This window comes from Phaethon aethereus (assembly GCF_964289735.1).
Source record: "Phaethon aethereus genome assembly, chromosome: 19".
NCBI classification, from domain to species: Eukaryota; Metazoa; Chordata; class Aves; order Phaethontiformes; family Phaethontidae; genus Phaethon; species Phaethon aethereus.
In genome coordinates, this window is record NC_138595.1 from 2,565,083 (window position 1) to 2,583,940 (window position 18,858).

Genomic DNA, 18,858 nt, shown 5'->3' on the forward strand with positions numbered 1-18,858 from the left:
GGCAAGTCCTCCGGAGCAGGCACAAAGCCCCGGTCGCACACGGTTGCTGGGAACCGGGGCCCCACCGCGACCCCCCTTGCTCTCCCAACCCCTGCGCGGTGCCCGCGGTGACGCAGCGGCACGGATGCTGCGGTGAGGCCGCAAAGCCCCTCTCGGGGTCATCTCCCCACCGTGGCGCCCGGTGCAGCCCTGGCGAAAACAGCCCCGTGCTTTGCGCGCCACCGGGACAGCCCGGTCGGGCTGTGGCAGGGATGTTTCCATCCTCCCGCGGTCGCTGGACCACGGGAAAATTCCACTTCCCACCCTCGTGCCGGGAGATGCAGAGGGCCTTCCCTTTTAGAAAAGCAAATATTTAGTCTAGATAAAAAACCCCAAGAGCGTTTTCCCCAGGTAATACTAGTAACTAAAATAATCACATTCACTTTGCTGGTTTAATTTTATATTTCCATTTCTACCTTATCTTTTTTCTGCAAGCATCATTAAACCACACCATAACAAAAATACATGAACTGTTATTCTTTCAAGAGAAGCCATAAACCACCTCAAAGCTTTTCAAGTTTATTCTTATCTCGTACATCTTCCTCTGGATTTTTTTTTTTTCCCCCTTCATGCATTTCAGAAAGGTAGTTTTCCCTAATGTTAAGAATAGTTGCATCGAAAATGAGATGCTGCCTCTGAAAAGCCCCTCTGGAGGATTAAATAAGTAAAATATAGCCAGAAAATAAACTGGAACCTCATTAAAATAATTTTGCAAGAAGAAATCCTACTTTACAATAGGTTTTCAATATCACTTAGAAAATTCTTAGAGTCATATATACATGTTCTTAATTCAGGACCTTCCATTAAAAAAGACATTATAGAGGGAGCTGAAAGGCCATTTAGTACCTTTGTTTATATAAAAATGCATATTAGGCACAGACGCAATCTCGGCGAAAGACTCGCGAGGTAGTTTGAATAAGCTCCGCTCGGCCGGAAGGTGCTGACGAGGGCCGGCAAAGCCGCCAAGGCGCTGCCGGGCACCACCACCTCCTCCATCCTGCCGGGCCAGGCCCCCCCTCCCCGCTTTTACCTCTTCTCCCGCTCGCCGATGCCCCCGCGGCGCCGCCGGGGCGCGGGGGGTTCCCCCGGCCTCGCCTCGGGACGGTTTTACGGCACCGACTTGCTCCATCCCCGGCAGGCAGGGACGGGGCCAGGCAAGCGGCTCGGTCCGGGGTTGCGAAGCCACCCGATGGCGCTGCTGAGGGGACGGAGCTCGGGTGCCAGGACCCATCCCAGACGGAAACGGGGCGACTCCCCTCGCCGTAACCCTGCGCCACGTCTGTGTACCGTGTGGTACCGGCCCGTGCCTCGGTGAAGCTGCACGAGGCCGCTCGGCTGCAGCACGGGTGGGCAACCTGCACCCCGCATCGCCTGCAGCGTCGCCCCACCATCCGCTGCTTGTTCGCGCCCCGGGACCCCCGGCCGCCGCCCCCAGCTCCAGCTGCGCCCTGCCCCGGCCCCACGCAGGAGAAGGGGACGTGAGGGCGAGGTGGCGGCGAGGGGTGCTGCGGGGCTGGGTCCGCGCCCCTGCGGCCAGGCAGGTCTGCACACGGGGGTGGGCGTGCAGCACCCCGGCCCGGGGGAGGCTCGGACGCGCGACGGAAAGGGCACGTCTGCGGCCAGGGCGTGCAAAGGGGCACAAACGATCGCGAGGGAAAGAGGAGCGGAGGGAAACCATCGCTTTACTACTCACTGCCTCCTGCCGGGGGAGCGGGCAGCAGTTGCTCCCATAATTAATTAAACGTTGGAATAGTGCTAATGATTAATATAGGCAGGGAGGCTTTGACCCGAGGCCCCCTGAGCCCTCGGCAGTGCTGGCCGCGTCCCTCCGCCCGCTTTCCCGCGGGCACGTCGGTGCTGGGGCGTTTCGGTAACTCCTCGCCGGGACCCTGAACCCGCAGGGTCGTGTGGCCTCTTTATCCGCCTTACAAACCTTTCGACGGCAGCTTTAAAAAATGTTAGGAAAGGACATTTATACCCCACTGCAGCCAGCACAGCTTCCCTCAGTGCCAGCGGCCGTGAAACGGGAGCCGGGGCACGCGCGGGATGCCACGTTCGGACCTCCAGCAAAAAGCGCCGCGCTGCCGCTTCGCGAGCGCAGGGGAAACGCTGCTGAGTTTGCAGCTTCTAAAACAGGCCGGCGAAAAAAGAATTGGCAGGTGTAACTCTGCATCAATTCGCAGCACATTGCTACATTTTTAAAGTCTGTAAAACTATTGATTGTAAGCAAGGCAATTACTGCTGCCCATATTTAAAGCCGTGCGGCGGGCGGTAAGGGGTCAGCCCTGAACCCACCCAGCCCGTTCTCAGGAGGGGGCAAACGCCTCCGTCAGGGAAAGAGCCACGAGCGGAGGCTCCGGAGGGGCTGAAGGTCTCCAAACCAGGGTCATGGTTAAATCATGGAAACTGCCACGATGGGAATGGTTTTGGACATCCTGCTTAACAAGAGGCTAAAACGCAGGTGACCCCAGGATGTACCTCCAAGGTACTGCCCCATATTTTACCTCCAGAGGCTTCAAAAAAACATTGTGAACGTAATTATATTCCTGGTCCCGTTGAGATCACTATGAGAACTTCTTCAGCTACCTCCAAAACCTCCATCATTTTGAGTTGGGCCTCGAAACACCTTCAGTAAACCTCAAGGGAGGCTAAAGCATCTTCCCTTGATGCAAAATAACCCCTTAACCTCCCCATTCAGAAAAGCCCCAGCCCCCGGGACAGTACCGGTGGGAAATGGGAGCCGTGCAGCAGTTACGCACGGCACAGCCACCGCGGGAACGCCTCCGCGGTGACCAAACCTGATCGGACGCGATATTTGGGGAGCAAGTTTTGTAGAGAATAAATATCACACTTCAATTTCATGGTAACTTAGGAGGGTTTACTGGCAAATACCATGGCTTCTACATGGTTCTACCATTACCGAGCAATTATATATAACCTAGATCTGGAGGACATAGAGTAGCGACGTAATGTATTCCTCTCTGCATTGAGAAGAAAAAGGCAGTTAATAGAAAGCACTTTTTTTTTTTATATTATAAACCCCTCCACAATATTCCTGTGTGACATTATTAAAACTCCACATCAATATCAAACCCAAAGCAAAGACTGCCATCCCATTAACACATCAGTTGTGGGATGATCAATAAAAATTTACTTTAAACTGCGCCATATGTCGCTCCCCACAAAGTTTTATTATTCAGATGCATCCGTTTGTACCTCAACCCCCGTGCAATTAAATCTCATTTAGCAGCACTGACCTTCTGATTTGAACCTGCCATTCCTACAGCTGGTTTGGAGTTTAACAGCACTTTTAAATAATAAAAACAAAATGTCTGTGAATTAACAGTGGGGTACAGGGAGCCCTCCACCGGGAAAGCCCTCCCGTGCCACTGCTGGTGGCACAGCTCCCACGCTGGAACAGGGAAGGGGGGGGAAAAGCAGGGGGAAAGGAAAAAAAAGTGCTGGCACATTTTAACATGTTGTAGCATATTTGTAAACATCGTTAATCACGGATTAGCAGATGGTAATGTTAATTGCACCTGTGGAAGTAACAAGACCTCAAGGTTGATTACATTTACAGACTCGGATGAGGGCTGCGGCTCGGCGGAGGATTCCCCACCGCCAGCGAGGAAGGTGCCCCGGCCACTCCTGCCCCAGCCCAGCAGCATCCCACGCTGCTCCCTTCAGCCGTGGTACCACCTCGAGCTTCCCGAAGACAAAGGTATTCTCCGTCCCAAAGCCCTTCCAGCCTTGGCAAACCACATCGCGACCCAGCGATGGATTTGCTGGAATGGGATTTTTTCGGTTGTGTTGATAATCTGTGCACAAAGCCAAGATCTGGGGCACGAGCTGAGCTTTTCTCATGGCCAACTCTCCCTGTAGTAGACTTTTGGGGAAAAAAAAGATTTGTGTTCGCCCTCGTCCGCGATACAGAGGCCAAGGTGCGGAGCGCATCTTCTGAGCCGAAGAGGACAAATATTTTGCCACTGTGCTTAGAGACACTTTGATTATTGAGAAATCATTTTGGAAGGGCAATTACTGAATTTTAAAATCAATTTGGTAAATAAGCTTCTGAAAGGAATCCATGGCAAGCAGCAGGGAGGGAAGAATTGACTTTCAAATTACACACACACACTTTATTCATATCTAAATATCAAAGAGACTGTATGTACAAACAGAAGTAATCAGGAAGCATGTTTTGATCTTGCTGATGTACACAAAAAAAGACAATTAATGTCCTCCTTTATGATATAAAGCTGGGAGTTTTTTTACAGTTACATTACAGGGACGATTATAGTCAAGCTTAAGGCTAAAAATAATGAAAGACTATAAAAACTACATTTTAACATTTAAAAATACCCAGGAAATTAACTGGAGAAGCAGGCAATGATCCAATTAATGGATCGCATTTATTAGATCAGGGGCAAATCGCACAGCACAAAGCTCCATCTCCAGAGGTGTGAGTGTGCAGAGGTCCCCGTGCTCTCCCGGGTCTCAGTCCAGAGCAGGGTGGAGCTGGGGCTGAAGGAGAAAGCATCGGCCACGGCGGATATATCCAAAAGCCGGCTGGGTGACGGCAGAGGGGGATCCCAGTGAAACAAAGCAGGGCCAAAATTTACCACGGAGGAAAATGGGCTACATACAAACAGCAGAGCCATCCGGAGTGGGATTTACTGCACTTGCAAAAGCCTGTGTTGCAGCTCTCAAGCAAAAAAGTCTGAGCTGCAGCCGCAGTTAGGCACGCAAGTTCCTGCCTCTTAAAATTCAAGCCTCGTGCAACTCCCAACAAGCCTTCTCCGATACTCCAGTGTCACACCAAGGTGCTCCGTGGATACGGCGGCTGTATGGAGAAATTCGCAGGGGAATCGCGATGGCTGCTGGACTGAGGGACAAGCGACTGCAGGAACTTTGATCTACCTCACTTACCCCGTCAGCAGAGCCGCTGCGGGCACTGAGGTTTCAAAGCTTTTTGGGAGCCTTCCAGAAGTACATAGCCGCTCCATCGTTACTCACCTTCCTCCTCATTAGAGGGGTGAGCTGGCACGGCTAGGCACAGCCTGAAAGCGCCCGGCTTTCCCAAACACACGCAAACTCGGTGAAGTGCCTCATCTTATTAAAGTACTACTCAAATAAATGAAGAACAGAGAAATTGGAGTTCCTATAAAATCGGAAATATATATATACTTACCTACAGGTGAAGAATAAAGAAATGGCTTTATCCTCATCCCTGCTGCTCGAAAGGAAGTATTCCGTTAGCCCCAAGCGCTGAATCCTTCCTCTGAAAAACGAGCAAATCTGAGCCACGGGCACCCTCTGCTGGGGCACCCACGGCTGTGGGAGCAGAGCCAGCGGGGGCCCGGCCCGCAGCCTCCCTGGCCCCCGGCCTTTTTATCTCAGCATTAAAATAAAAGACACATTCAGCTCACAAAATGCAAGCGCGACACACCCGCCCGAGAGCTGTCGCCCCAGCAAGGCACCAGTTCACTGTTATTCAGTGACCAGCTCACCTTCAGGCCTGAGCACCAAAGCCCTGCTCGCAGAACAGCCATCGTTTGGGGGTGATTTGGGTTTTCTCCTTTTCCACCGGAGAGGGCAAAAGGGCAGACACAGCTCAGGATACGTGCCACTGTGTCAGCACCCTCTCCATCACGGCCGCAGACACAGAAGTGAGTGCTCGGCACCTCTGAAAAGCAAAAGCTTTCAAGGCAAAGCTGTGCAGGATGCCAACCGCAAGCCAGGAGGGCACAAACCTTCCTGTGGGGCTCCTCGAGGACCCCCAGCATGGCGTGGGGGCAGCCGCGACCCCGAGACACCTCTGTGGCCACCGCACAGATGTCTCCGAGCAGGGGAGGGAGATAAGACCCCAACTGGGCAATCGGCTGCACGAGAGCCCAGCGCCGGCCACCGCACCTGCCCTTCCCTCGCAGGCTGGGCAAAGTCCCCGGAGCTCCACCTGGCAGAGCCCCATGCCCCGTCCCCCAGCCCGGGCACCTGGGGCGTCCCCAGCCCCACTGCCACCCACCGCTGCAGCACCCACCGGCCAGGGACGCATCTGAAAAACCTCCACATCCACAGACGGGTTTACAGACTTCATTTAGCTCAAAGGAAAGTCCTAATTAGTCACTCAGAGTGATTTACTTGTTCATTTGGAAGGGGGGATGGGGAAGACTAAGCTGAATTGTTTGAAATTATCCCTAAAGGGCACTGTAAATTAAGTGTTAATGAGGAATCCTATGCAAAGGGCCACAGTAGCTAAATAAAATAATTAAGGTGCTAAGTGATAACATTCATTTGGTTCTCAATAATTTAGCCAGCCTGGTTTTCAACCAGGATATTTGCAAATGAAGCCACCCGCATCCCCCCTCCATGCCATCAGTGGGGATGGTGGTGCTGGGGCAGCTCAGCATCCCGTAGGATCAGGCCCACCATGGAAAGGACACTTCCCTGGAAGAAGAGAACAAGCTCCTGATTCCCCTTCCCACCTGAAGGAAATGCTCTGTTCCACTAATTACACTCTGGATTTATATATGACACGAAAAGGATTGATTCGAGTCTACAACCAATCTTTCCAGAGGCTTTATTTCAATGGGCTGTGTTTCTCCCCACTACAGCTGTTTTCCAACAGCTCATGTCCATCCTTCGGCAGGGCTGCAGACCTGGTTTACAACCAAATAGAACACGGTGTTTTCAGACATTCAAGCAGCAATATGTAACAGAGAAACCGCCTCGTCATGAAGAAATTCCTACCCAGTAGTCCCAAATCACACCTGGTTCTCACCAGCACGCTTTCGGCTGCTATGGGGGCGGTGGGCTCAGGCACGGGGCACAGGGAGGGGACAGGGCACGGCTGCTCTCAGCAGCAGCACCAGCCAAACACTCACTCTCCCCTACAGCATGAACAGTGTACAAAGTCCCCCGTGCAACAAGCTCGCAGCCGTCAGCAGGTATTTTACTGCAAGAACTGAAGGATTTGGCTGTCTGCTTTTAAAACCTAGCTGTGTCTCCCTTCCTTACAGCCGCTCCTGCGAGGTGCCGGTGGGAGGTGTTACCTAGTACCTGCAGGTGCCTGACTTCAGCGTTAAGCCAGGTACTGTGCATCAGCCAAGATGCAGCTCAGGTCAATGAGGTTCTCCCTGTAACTTCCAGTGATGGTGAAGACCCTGGAAAGAGCACTTCCATATCCACACCAACAGAGCACAGCCATGAAACGCCGAGCGGCTTCCCCCACCAAATAAAAAAATATTTCAATCACCGTGCCTCAGCTTTTGGCTGCAGATGGAGTGAAGGAGAATACCTGTAGGAAAATAAAAGTGAATAAATAAAAAAGATCTTTTTTAAACCACAAGAAAATTGTTCCACGTGCCTGAATGTTTGATTTTTAAATACAGAAATTTGGACTATGACGCCTTTGTGCTCAGAACTGTTCTTACCAGTAGCAACAGAGACATTCAGCGACTCGATTCCAGGGTGAAGCGCTCTGCCAGGGGGTATGGCCAGCATCTGATGGCACAAGAGCTGGGTCTCTAGGGAAAGTCCGTCACCCTCACTACCTGCAGAAGACAGACATTGCCCAGGTCAGCTCACAGCCACTGCCATGTCCCTATTCCGCCCCCTCCGGAGTACAGTTCTTGCTAATGCTGCATCACAACTACATCCTTGCCCCTAAGCTCACCAGCTCCCATGCAGCCACAGCCAAGAACTGACAGAAGTGAGACAGGCACCTTACCTGCCTTCCCTTCCCGGCCCACTCCAGCCTCCCCAGATCTGTTCTCCAGTAGCTGAAGTGTTTTTGAGGAATACCTGTGCAACACGCCTGCAAGCACAGCGTAAAGCGCAGAGTCCTGTAGCCTGGGTGCAAAGATCCCCTGCGCAAGCAGCCACCGTGCCAGCGGGCTGCTGCCAGAGGGACGAGGTAGACAAAGCCACAGGCTCGATCTGGTCCCACAAATCCCACATCCCTATTGATAGTGACGTGTTCAGCCTTTTCAGCACACAGTACCACCAGCTGGGTGCAACTTGTGAATGCAGACAGTTTAACCAGAGGCTTCAATTGATTAGTTGTTAAACCATCCAACAGCCCTGATATGTTTGGGCTGATACACTGGTGAAACAGAGTTGAAATCTATCCCAGGTCATTAGTAGTTGTTTGACTCACACTGTCACAAAGGGAAATGGAAAGGGAGAGGCTTTAAACAATCCTGCGTGCAGACAAGTGAAAATGCAGAAGACCACAGACCTCCCAGCCCGCTCGGCTCCCCAAAGAATCCTTCCACATTCATTATTTAGAGCCATACAGACAGCTACACGGCTGCAAGAATAGCCAGCTCATTTCAAAGATGTGCTCACCCCCTGACAAAACAGGCTCAGCATGCTGGAAGCCAAATATTGCCCTTCAACAGCCATACCCCAACCCAGCTGAACCCCAGACTTGTCCTGGGGCAGCACTGCCGGGGCACACGTTGCCTGCCAAGGGCTCTGTGCCTCTGCCTGCGTGACCAGTGCTGTCACCAAGGACTCGCTCAAGCTCACTTAAATTTAGACCTGAAGTTTTAACTTCAAAGCATGGATGCTTTGGACACTGTCTGTGCCACTGGAGACTCACTCCTCTGTAAGGCAAACGAGCTCAGCTGAGCTACCACAAAACTCTTCCCCTGGTGCCTACTTACAGCACCTCCCCAGCAGGTCCTGTGCCCCATCCCTATGTACTGATCTGTGCGACACCCCTCCGACCGCAGAGGGTAGGAGAATGCTTTATTCCCATTTCATAGGCTGGAAGCTGAGGCCCCGTCTCACGTTTTGCTGGCCTGATCTAATTGGCAAGATGCATTTTGTGCAAGCAAAAGAATGCTTTGGGTAACGCATCTTGCATCATCTTCCCACATGAAATAAGCCACACTGGCAAAAGCATCCTTTGGCTGGGGTAACTGAACCTTCAGAAAACCAAAATCCCACCCTAACCATTATTTTCTTCCATCTTTCTTTAAGCCAGACGTGCAGCAAGACCTGGGTGAGGTATCCAAGGTCACATGGGAAGCCTGGGCAACACGAGGAATCAGAGCCAGGCCTCCCACAGCCCAGTCTGCCTCTTCATCACTAGACCGTGGCTCTCTAGGGATGCTTCAAGGAAAAAAAAAAAAAAAAAAAAATTATCCTACTTTTTTCTGATTCAACACAGAAAAGTTTTACAACTTACAGCCATATTTCTCTCCTCAGCCTCTCAAACCACACTCTCGTGGGACTCTCCAACTGGGACAGCAGCTACTGCCAGAGGTATCACAGCTCCTGGAGCAATCCTCTCCTCTCTCTGATAAGGGTCTTACGATTCCTAATAAAGGCAGCAATTTTGTTTCTAGCTTTCACAAAGCTTTTTATGGCTCTGGCTGCTTAAAATAATTAGGAACCATAAATTCAGGGCAAAAGAGCCTTGCACAAAGTGTGACACAAGGGAGGGAGTATTGACTGCATCAGATTAAATCCTAGTTTATACTGGTGAACAAAACACTTCCCACTTCAGAGCTTTGACTTCCATCTCTTACCTTTTTCCCTCACTGACAGGCCTCAAAGACCAGGGTTAGAGCTTGGCTGAAATGATAAAATGGGTTTCCTGCCCCATTTACTACTAACACCTCTGTAACAACTGCAGTTTCCAGTGAAGGAAGTTCAAATCCAGGCAGAAGCAGCCGTGCTGGCAGTTCAGAGAAATATGCAAAATGAGCATCTCAGTAAAAACACTAATTCCACGAACATTCTTAAACCCCAAATTAAAGACGGAATACAAAAGAACAAATTACCCAGAAACTCTTCTTGCTCAGACATCTAAGTGCTCCCAATCTGTTCCTGTTCGCACAAGGCTCCCAGTCAGGGCAGCCAGCCTGCCTGTCACCTTCGGCAATGACTCCCGTGCAGACAACATTAAGCTGGACTGTCCAAATCACTCTCTGCCAAGCCAGCGAGGATGCCAGAGAGTGAATTCAAGTCTGCAAATGCTTAACTTACAAGACAATCTGTGCGATGCTAGGAAGCTCACTACCATGCTAAATTATCTCTGCTGCTCTCTGCAGCTGCAGGTATGCTACATATTCAGATCTAGGACATTTCTTCAAACAACCTCAGCATCAGACTACTGTAATGTTCAATTTTCTTTTCAGCAAAGAGTTAGTGCTCAGCAGAGAGTTGAAATCATTACTGCTGCAAGGTCCGGGAGCTCTCCTCATGCATCTACCAATCAGCCTCCAATCTCCCTTGACAAAAGGATATTTGGACTTTTTCCTGGAGAAATCTCTCATAATTCAAGGTAACGACACCACTGCCACTTTCACCCCCTTCCTTTCTCCTGGTGTTGTCGTTTCTGGGATGCGTTTCTTTGTGGTCCACCAGCAGCACTGCCAGCCTCCCTACTCCCTTTATAATATAGCTCCACACATCTTGTAGAGACGCCAGATTTGCGGCGTTGTCTTGTCAGTATTTCTAGGAGTTCAATAAACATTTTTTTAATTAAAGGAATGTCTTCTGAGCCAGGAAAACTGCAGCACGGGGCAGGATTACAGCCCCTTGACGGCTCATCACCAGCATGGCACTACTTCCAAGTGTAAAAGCTCAAACCAGCCGGGTAACACAAAGTGAGGGGCTACAGCATGGCCGCACAAGGGTGCCTAAAGCACCACTCCTAGGTGAATTTCTCTCTCTAGATGCCACAAGGCCGTTACTCCCCTTCTCTTCACCTTCTGGGAGTCTGCACAAACCCAAACTCTGCCTACAAAAGAGAGCATCCTTTGCAAGTATCCTTTACACAAAGAGTGGGCAGAAGCAGAGGGGCCTGTAGGAATCACCCAGTTTAGGTGCTCAGGAAAGTGGCACCCGTTGCTCAAACAGCGCAGAGGTCTGGCAGGGAGGAAGGTTACACCTGCTCCTCCTGTCGGTGCTGCAGCAGCCAACAGCTCCTGCCTTCTCCTAGGTGTACAAAAGCAGCCACTGACTGGTCTCCGTGGTGGTCTCTGTGCCACAAAGCCCAGCTTTTGTGTTCAGACCATGCCCAGCAACAGCTCCTCATGCCTCTTTCCAGACCTGGGCACAGAGGTATACGGCTGTTTTTTTAAGCAGAATCATGACAAGAGCAAAGACATGGCACAGCTCACCGTTACAGCCTCAGCGCAGCAAGAGCAAACACGTACCTCCTGGGTCTCTCAGGTTTGTGGTACACCAACACAGAAATTCCAGGTTCAGGGCTCTAGGACAGGATCACAAGCACCACAGAAGACGATGCAAAACAACACGCTGTGGCTACACTGACCCAGACCTGTCCTGCCACTGAAAATTGCTGTCTAGACCCTCTGCAGCTACTAAACTCCCTGTTCATCTACGCAAACTGGTTTGTTCTTGCAGTTCCTACTAAGAGGCTTCTCGGTTCCCCCTCTTCTTTTGAGTCCCTATTTCATCTGCAGACAGATCATTCTAGTGCTTGTTGCTTAGCTTTTCTTTTCCAGACCAAAGCATGTGTAATGCAACAGACCTGCAACTAGCTTTGGAGAGAAACATCGCCCTGATCATTGCATCACACATGCACTTCCACCCCGCCCAAAGCTCTATAAATTGAAATACCTATTACTATAATAACGGGTTTATTCCACTGAAATTCCAAACAACTGATGACAGGAACATTTTCCACCTCCTCAGGCTTACTGACTGTTCCCACGACTTCCCAGCCTTCTGCAGTTTTAGCCTAGAACGGGAAAGGAAACAATGTTAAAAAATTGCCAACTTTTCAAGCTTAAAAAGAAAAATGTCATGTATGCAAACACGCTTTTAAAAAAATGTTTTCAGTTAAGCTACCAGGCTTTTCTAGGTTTTCTGGCATCCGTTGAATTTTTACCACCAAAGTCCTCCCAGTACCAGCACACAAACCTTTATTTGAGGAGGAGGGTGAGAGAATTAAAAAAAAAAAAGTAATTTTCCTTCTGGATTTTATTCCAGTTCAGCAAGCAAACAAACAGCAACTGAAAAGCTTTTTTTTTTTTTCCGATACTACAGTTCTAGGAAGGTTTTTGCCAAGGAAAGCATACAAAAAGAGTAGTGTTAAACAAATTAGCATAAGGCTAATCCACAGAGCAATGCAGGGGAAGTTCTCAAGTGCAGGCTCAGCCATCAGAAGCCCACAGTAACGTTTTCAAACACGAGTGCACATTTTCAAACTCAGACGCCAAAAATCATCTCATACCAAAGGCAGGACACTCAACACTCAGTGCCTCACATAACCAGAGAACCAGTCTGCCCTCCCACACCCGAGTAAGAAGAGCCATAATTATTTCTCTTAGAAATCCATTTTAACAATAAAAGAGCTGCTGCTTCTTGCCAGCTTCATTTCCTGTGAAATTGGCACTTTTTACATTACGTTATATCAAATTTACACCAGCCAGGCAATGCCAAGGGTTAGGCCAGCGAATCTGAGTCCAATTAAATGAACTGCTGCAATGGCTCAAAATGTTAATAACTCAAGCTTTACAGTAACAAAGTGATTCTTCCAGCTGTTTCTATTAAATGTCAATGTATTTTATATATCTTTCATTTTACCATCATACACAGCTCCAGCTGCCACTGACTTACTGTACAGCTGGACAGGGGTTTTCTAGCACCAAGCAGGAAGAGTCCTGGCTGACCTCTGCTTGGCCTCCTCGTGGTCACACCAGACTACGATGAGCTCGTCCTCAAAGGGACACAGGCAAGCAGCGACCCTGGGGGTGCAAACCGGGTGCTTCCGTTCCCCTGAGGGTGTGCAGCCTCTGCCCTCCCACCCTGTGCTGAACCTCCAACCCCACTGCCCCCCCAGGTCTGGGGGATCCCACACAAACGGGGGAGGGCAGATGAGAGCCTGCAGCTCCCTGCTCTGCATGCACACAGTATTCAGGTGGTCCCCAGCCCAGCCAGGGCACCTCCACGAGGAGTGAGGGCAGACACACAGTGCTAGCACAGGGGATTGGATGCACTCTGCCAGTTCAAAGCAACATCCCTGGGTTTCTTTCAGTTTAAATCATGTTTTTCCATGTGCATTCCCCCTCCTTTTGCAGCACATTCTGCAAAGGGCCCTATCTCACCTCACTGCAGAGGTACAATGTAAAAAGATTCCCAGCAGCGCACACCAGCCCTGGTTTCTCCTCTGTCCCCTGCTCCAAAGGCTGCCCAATGCTGCCATCATGTGCCTGGGCCCCAGGATGCTGCCTCCACCACACGCTGGGCAAGACCCGCAGCGCTAGCTCTGCTCCCCACGGAGAGAAAGGGAGACAGACCCCATCTTACCGAGCTCGCAGCCGGAGCACAGGAGACAGACACAGCGTTATCCTGCTATTGCCATCTTCCAGAAAAAGACCCACAACTCAGACCTGTTACCCCACTCGATGGAACGGGACTGGGGGCGCATGCCTGTCAGATGTGGTCTGACAGCACAGACCACTGGCAGCAAACAGGAGTGCAGAGCAGGAGCACAGGACACTGTGAACAACTGAGTCCTTTTCCTGTACCTCCTCCCTGTTCAGCAAATGCAGTATTTGAGGCTTCTTGAAAGGAAAGGGAAAAAAATATGAATCGTTGTACCTTCAAAAAGCTCCGCAGATCATCTGTGCTGTAGACATCAAAGACTTCCATAGCTCCAGAGCTAGCTTTACTCACCGTTGGAGTCAAGGGGCAGCTGCAAGGAAAAAAAAAAAGAAAGAAGTGTCATATGAGAGCAAAAAAGGAAATCCAGGCGAATTTTTGTTTCTCTATTTCCTCCTCTTGGCTCTGCAACCCAATTCCAACTAGTCCACTAAAGATCTCGCTGGCTATACGGATATATTTTCCTACAGAGAATAGGAGGGCTCAGATGGACAAATGAAACGCAAAATGGCTTAAAACAAAAAATACTCAGGGAGGTTCCTTACCAGCCTGGAATACTATGTCTCTGCAGGGTGCAACGCAAAGCAGCAACTAGCCAAATTCAGCTCTCAAGCTCAGTCCTAGAAAGCCCTCTAAAGAAAATGTCGAATAATGCAGGCTGGAAACCTCTTTGGGAGCCATCAGGAAAAGAGAGAAAAGCTGAAGGAGCAGATAACCAACCCCGTACCTGTTCCTCCGGCTTGTCACCACTCTGTCCACCCCCAAGAAGTATGCAGAGCGCAGCAGTGCTCCCAGGTTCATGGGATCCTGGATCTCCTCCAACACCAACCAAATCAGCTGTCGGTTTGGACTCTTTTCATCTCCCAAATCAGGCTTTTCATCTTCCTCCAAATTCTTGAAACAGAGAGGAGTGGCCTCCAAACAAACTCCCTGGTGGACCTGGCCTCTGCAAAGAGCATCCAGCTCTCTCCTTGTGATGTGGTGCACAGGGACGCCTCGGGCCGTGGCCTGAAGGACAAACTCACTCGTAACAAGCCGCCGAGAGCCGCTGCTCTGCTTGAGAAACAACCTGAACAGGTCCCTTCTCGACTGAGAGAGGGCCAGGGAACACGGTGCGATCCCAAATAAGATCTCTGAGCCTTTAGTCCTCTCGATGGCCAGAGGCTTTCGTTCCAGCCTCTTCCTTGCCTTTGAGAAGTCACCCTCTCGTGAGTACCACGACTCCCTGCTGGCTGGCACAGCCTGCCTGGCCTCTCTCTCGTACGACTTGTGCCACGGTCGCGGCTGGCTCTGCAGGGCCCGGCCCTCACGGGAGGTACGGGAGTAAGCCGCCGCTGGAGACACCTCCGGGAGGGCTGGTGAGGGAAGCCGACCACCACCATCCCCACCTCGGGGTGGCCCTTCCTCATCCCCGCCGGCAGCTGGTGGTGCGAAGGGCAGGGGCCGCTGCTCCCGGGTGGAGCGATATCTCACCCCCCACCACCAGCGGCCGCAGTTAGCGGGTGACAGCCCCACGGCCCTCCAGATGCTGGACCTGAGTGCCTGCTCCATTGGTGCCCCAAAGGCCTTCCACGCGGGAGAAAGGCAGCGCAGGCACCGGCGGCTGAGCTGACAGGAGGCAGCCCCGCACCACCCCACGAGCACGGGGGACGGCCGCGGGGTCCTGGGTGGGGGGAAAATACCGAGCTCAGCTCCAGAGACAGCCCGGCCGCGAAACAGGAGCGCGGCAGGGGCACGGACACGTGTGGGGCGCCCTCCGGGAGGGCTGGAGGGGCTCCCCGGCGCAGCAGGAGAGACTGCCGGTCGCAGCGTGCGCCGCGGACACGCGTGGGCCCCGCCACCGCCCCGCTCCTTCCGCCCGCATGCGCCCCGCCACTTCCGGGCGGGCGCGCGGCCGCACCAGCGAGACGGGGCGCGCCCCGCCCCGCCCGGCAGCGCCGCCTGCCGGTGGGCGGGGGCGCGGCAGGGCCGGGCCCCGCCTCGCTCCCGCCCCTGATAAGGGTGGCCGCAGGGTGGAGCGGCGGCCCGCAGGCCCCGGGCCCCTGCCCCCGGCCCGAGCCTGCAAGGGGCCCCCGCAGCCGCGAGGGAGAAGGGCGGCTTTGTCCCGGTCACGCCGTTGGCGAGGGCTGCAGAGGCAGAGGGGAGCCGAGCCCCTGGCCTCCGCTGACACGGCCTTAATTAACCAGAACGCAGCTTTTAGCCGCTCCCTTAGGGCATCTCACAACGACTGGCGCGAGGGGCTGCATCCCACAACCCCAGCCCAAACCACCATCACCACCCCGCTCCAGCAACAAAAGCACCGCTGCTTTGGAAAGTCCTGGCCCTGGCCTAGCCCAGATTTTCTTTTTTTTTTTTTTTTAATATTAATATTAAAATGAGTGAACTGCAGTTACCCCAGGGAGTGGGGATTTCTCTCTGACCCCGTTCCCAAAGGCCGTGTGTGCTCAGGCAGGCTGTAAAAGCCCACGGACAATGGAAACTGTCCAAACAGCATTTAATCGGCTGGACGGGCCCGCTCCGAGGGCGCTGTCCTGGCCTATTTACCGCCCCGCAACGGTAAGTGCAGCATGCTTCTCTAACTGCGGGCAGAAAGGGCTCCGAGGGCATGGGGCAAGCCCCAGGTGCTACCATGGGGCCCGACTCGCTCCGAACATGTAACTGCACACCAAAATGCTGCTCTTCTAATTATGTGATATTTTATATATCCATGTATTTCATAAACGTGTAGACAAGGGGCAGGCAAACAGGGAACAAGGTCATTCACAGCAATAGGTTTAGGGCTTCCACAGGTTTATCCCTCAGGCAAACACGCCTGCGTGGGCCGTGGCAGACAAACCACAACAGTATTAATTTAAAAGGATTTTGCACAGGGAACCAAAAGTCTTTCAAGTCCTTCTCCAAACTGTTAGTCTGAAGCATTGACAAGTTACATCAGGCCCCAAAAATATAATGAAATTGTTTTTACATGTTCAGAGATCTCAAGTAAAACCATGTTTTTCCTGCTGCTTAGCAGAGCCAACTGTGCTTGTGGTTCCTCCCCCCCAAAAAATGAAAGCTGAGACTAGTCCCCTGAGATCTCATAATCTGCCAGATAAAACTGCTGTACCTCCAGCAAACATGTTAACATAACTGACGAGATATACTAAATACAACAAAAAAAGGCACAAGAATAGGAAAAAAAACATTGCTTTAATTCTACAGATGCTCTCTACCACCTATTTACATAGTATCGAAAATATCTGCCTCAAATCCAGCAATGGCAGCCAATTCAGCTATTCATCACTTATTTGCAAAAAAATCGTATTTCAATGACAGCAAATCTGAGCTCAGGAACATGCCTCTGTGCTTGGACAAACTGAAAGGGGACCAGGGAACAAAAATGCCTTCAGTTAATGACGACAATAATCTGTCTTGCCTTGGAAGCAAGCAGGAGAGCCTGAGAAAGTTCAACATCCAAGTCCAAGTAGCAACAGAGGCTCATCCCTTGCATAGTTTAGTCAAACCCAGCGGTGCTCAGCAGCCTACCTGGGGATTTCAGCGAACCCCTGTGGAGTGCAGCTTCATTTGAACAAGGACAGGCGAGTCCAGACTCCACAGGTTATCCACAAGACAACTGGATGCTATTCTGCTCTAGAAAGCAATAACATTTTTTCTCATGAAGAACCAAAACCACGTTTCTGTTTGAGCTCTTCACAAAAGAAAGGTTTAGCTGTGCACAGTAAAAAAAGGTTACTATGTTTTAACACAAAAACTACAATATACACAGCAAAAGAACCACAGTGTGTCTCTCTTTTTATTCTTTATTTTACAGTTCACAATTAGAAACCTACTGATAAATTACACAGTTCACCCCCTGTTTGGGGTTTTGAAATGCCTCAGAGTCGTGCTGCCAATCCCATCTCATCCCAGGAAGATGGCTCAAGGTGCCACCAGGTTACACGAGGCAGAGCGGCCAAACAACCCGCGCCAAACACCTCCACAGGCCACGCTTCACGTGGGAAGTTAACGGGCAGCAGGAATTATCCCCTAAAAACACATCTGAAATGGAAAAAATATACTGGATATCATTTCAAGGTTATTTTATAGATTTGCAAATGTTACAAATGTTCTTGGGTTAAAAAAAAACCACGAAACTTCCAGGGCTGCAGGTCAGCCAGGTTGCATTTGCAGGGAGCAGCTACCCAGACTGGCCCTTTTTCAAGGCTTTATATCTTAAGCAATTCTCTCCAAAGCCTCCTTTTACAGAGCAGAAAGATAAGTTAGGTCCTTCCTCGGCCACGCATTTCAACATCTGCTTAACTTTGGACACAGTTGCAGCCACCAATTCAGATGTTTCACCAGAGCTACCCACATACCTGCTCATTTTTTTTCTGCTCAGAAGTTCCTAGTTTCTCAACTTTTTTTTTGGCCTCCAACTCCTAGTTCAACCATCTTCTCTTAAAAAGATGGCACACACTGCACAGTGCATCTGCTGAATTTCAACAAGCTCCTGCAAAAGAAACCCTTATCAAGTCTAGCTGAACATCACCGGGGTGTTATAAAAAAAGCATAGTAGCGCTTGAACCTTCCTTAGCCAAATGCCTCCAACTAGGATCGTCACAGTGGCACAGAGACCGAAGAGCTTTTCCAGCAGGTGCAGGCTCTCCGCTGCAGTGAGGATTGCTGGCTGCGTGCAGACCTGGACGGGCCTCTCCTTGCAGGACATGATCTAACCCAGTGCCGTGGGTGAAACCCAGCTCCGTGCAAAGAACCCACACAAAGCTACCGCCCCGGCAAGGTGGAGGAGGGCAGTGCATTACAGGGGTGCGAGACTTGCAACATGGGGCATGAATTTCACTCACAATAAATTAAAAGGCCAAATCCAGAGATGGGGCTATGTGTACTTGCCAGTAGCAACTGGTGACAGATGAGGAACGGACAGAACACACAATGAGCATGTATTTATAAAGAAAAAAAAAGGGGGGGAGCAAATTGCCTTTGTTTTGCCATTACGAAGGAACGTTTTATCAGTTTTCTCCTTGTATCCTTCTACAGTTGCTCACCTTTGGCACAAGGAATTCTATGTATCACAAGATTTAATTAATAATAATACTTCTTATCAACACTCAGCACTTACACAGCGCTTCTCATATTCAAAGTGCTTTACAAAAGTTTGTGAGTCCTCACAACACCCCTGTGAGGTAGGTAAGTATTATTATCCCCATTTTACAGATGGGGAAACTGAGGCAGAGAGGTAAAGTGACTTGCCCAAGGCTTTATAGGGAGTTGCAACTCATGATGTAGTGGCCCAATTCTGGTGTCCCTTATGGTGGTGTAACACATGAACTCCCACAGAGCTATACTGGTACAAGCAAAACAATCCAACCCAAGTTTCTCTGGCTCCCAATCCTCCGCTTCGATCAACTGACTATACCTGCTCCACCTAAAACAACAGTTCGCCTTCTGAAACACTAC

The 18,858-nt window shown here is 50.9% G+C and overlaps 1 protein-coding gene across 1 annotated transcript; it reads right to left on the reverse strand.

The window, feature by feature from the left end:
* Positions 1-7,283: 7,283 nt before the first annotated feature.
* On the reverse strand, positions 7,284-14,955 carry MRM1 (mitochondrial rRNA methyltransferase 1; the record flags this gene model as incomplete). The annotated part of the gene is made up of 5 exons (XM_082008520.1): positions 7,284-7,333; positions 7,470-7,589; positions 11,638-11,758; positions 13,624-13,717; positions 14,132-14,955. 5 exons carry the CDS (start codon positions 14,953-14,955, stop codon positions 7,284-7,286), a joined length of 1,209 nt encoding a protein of 402 aa, XP_081864646.1.
* Positions 14,956-18,858: the final 3,903 nt, after the last annotated feature.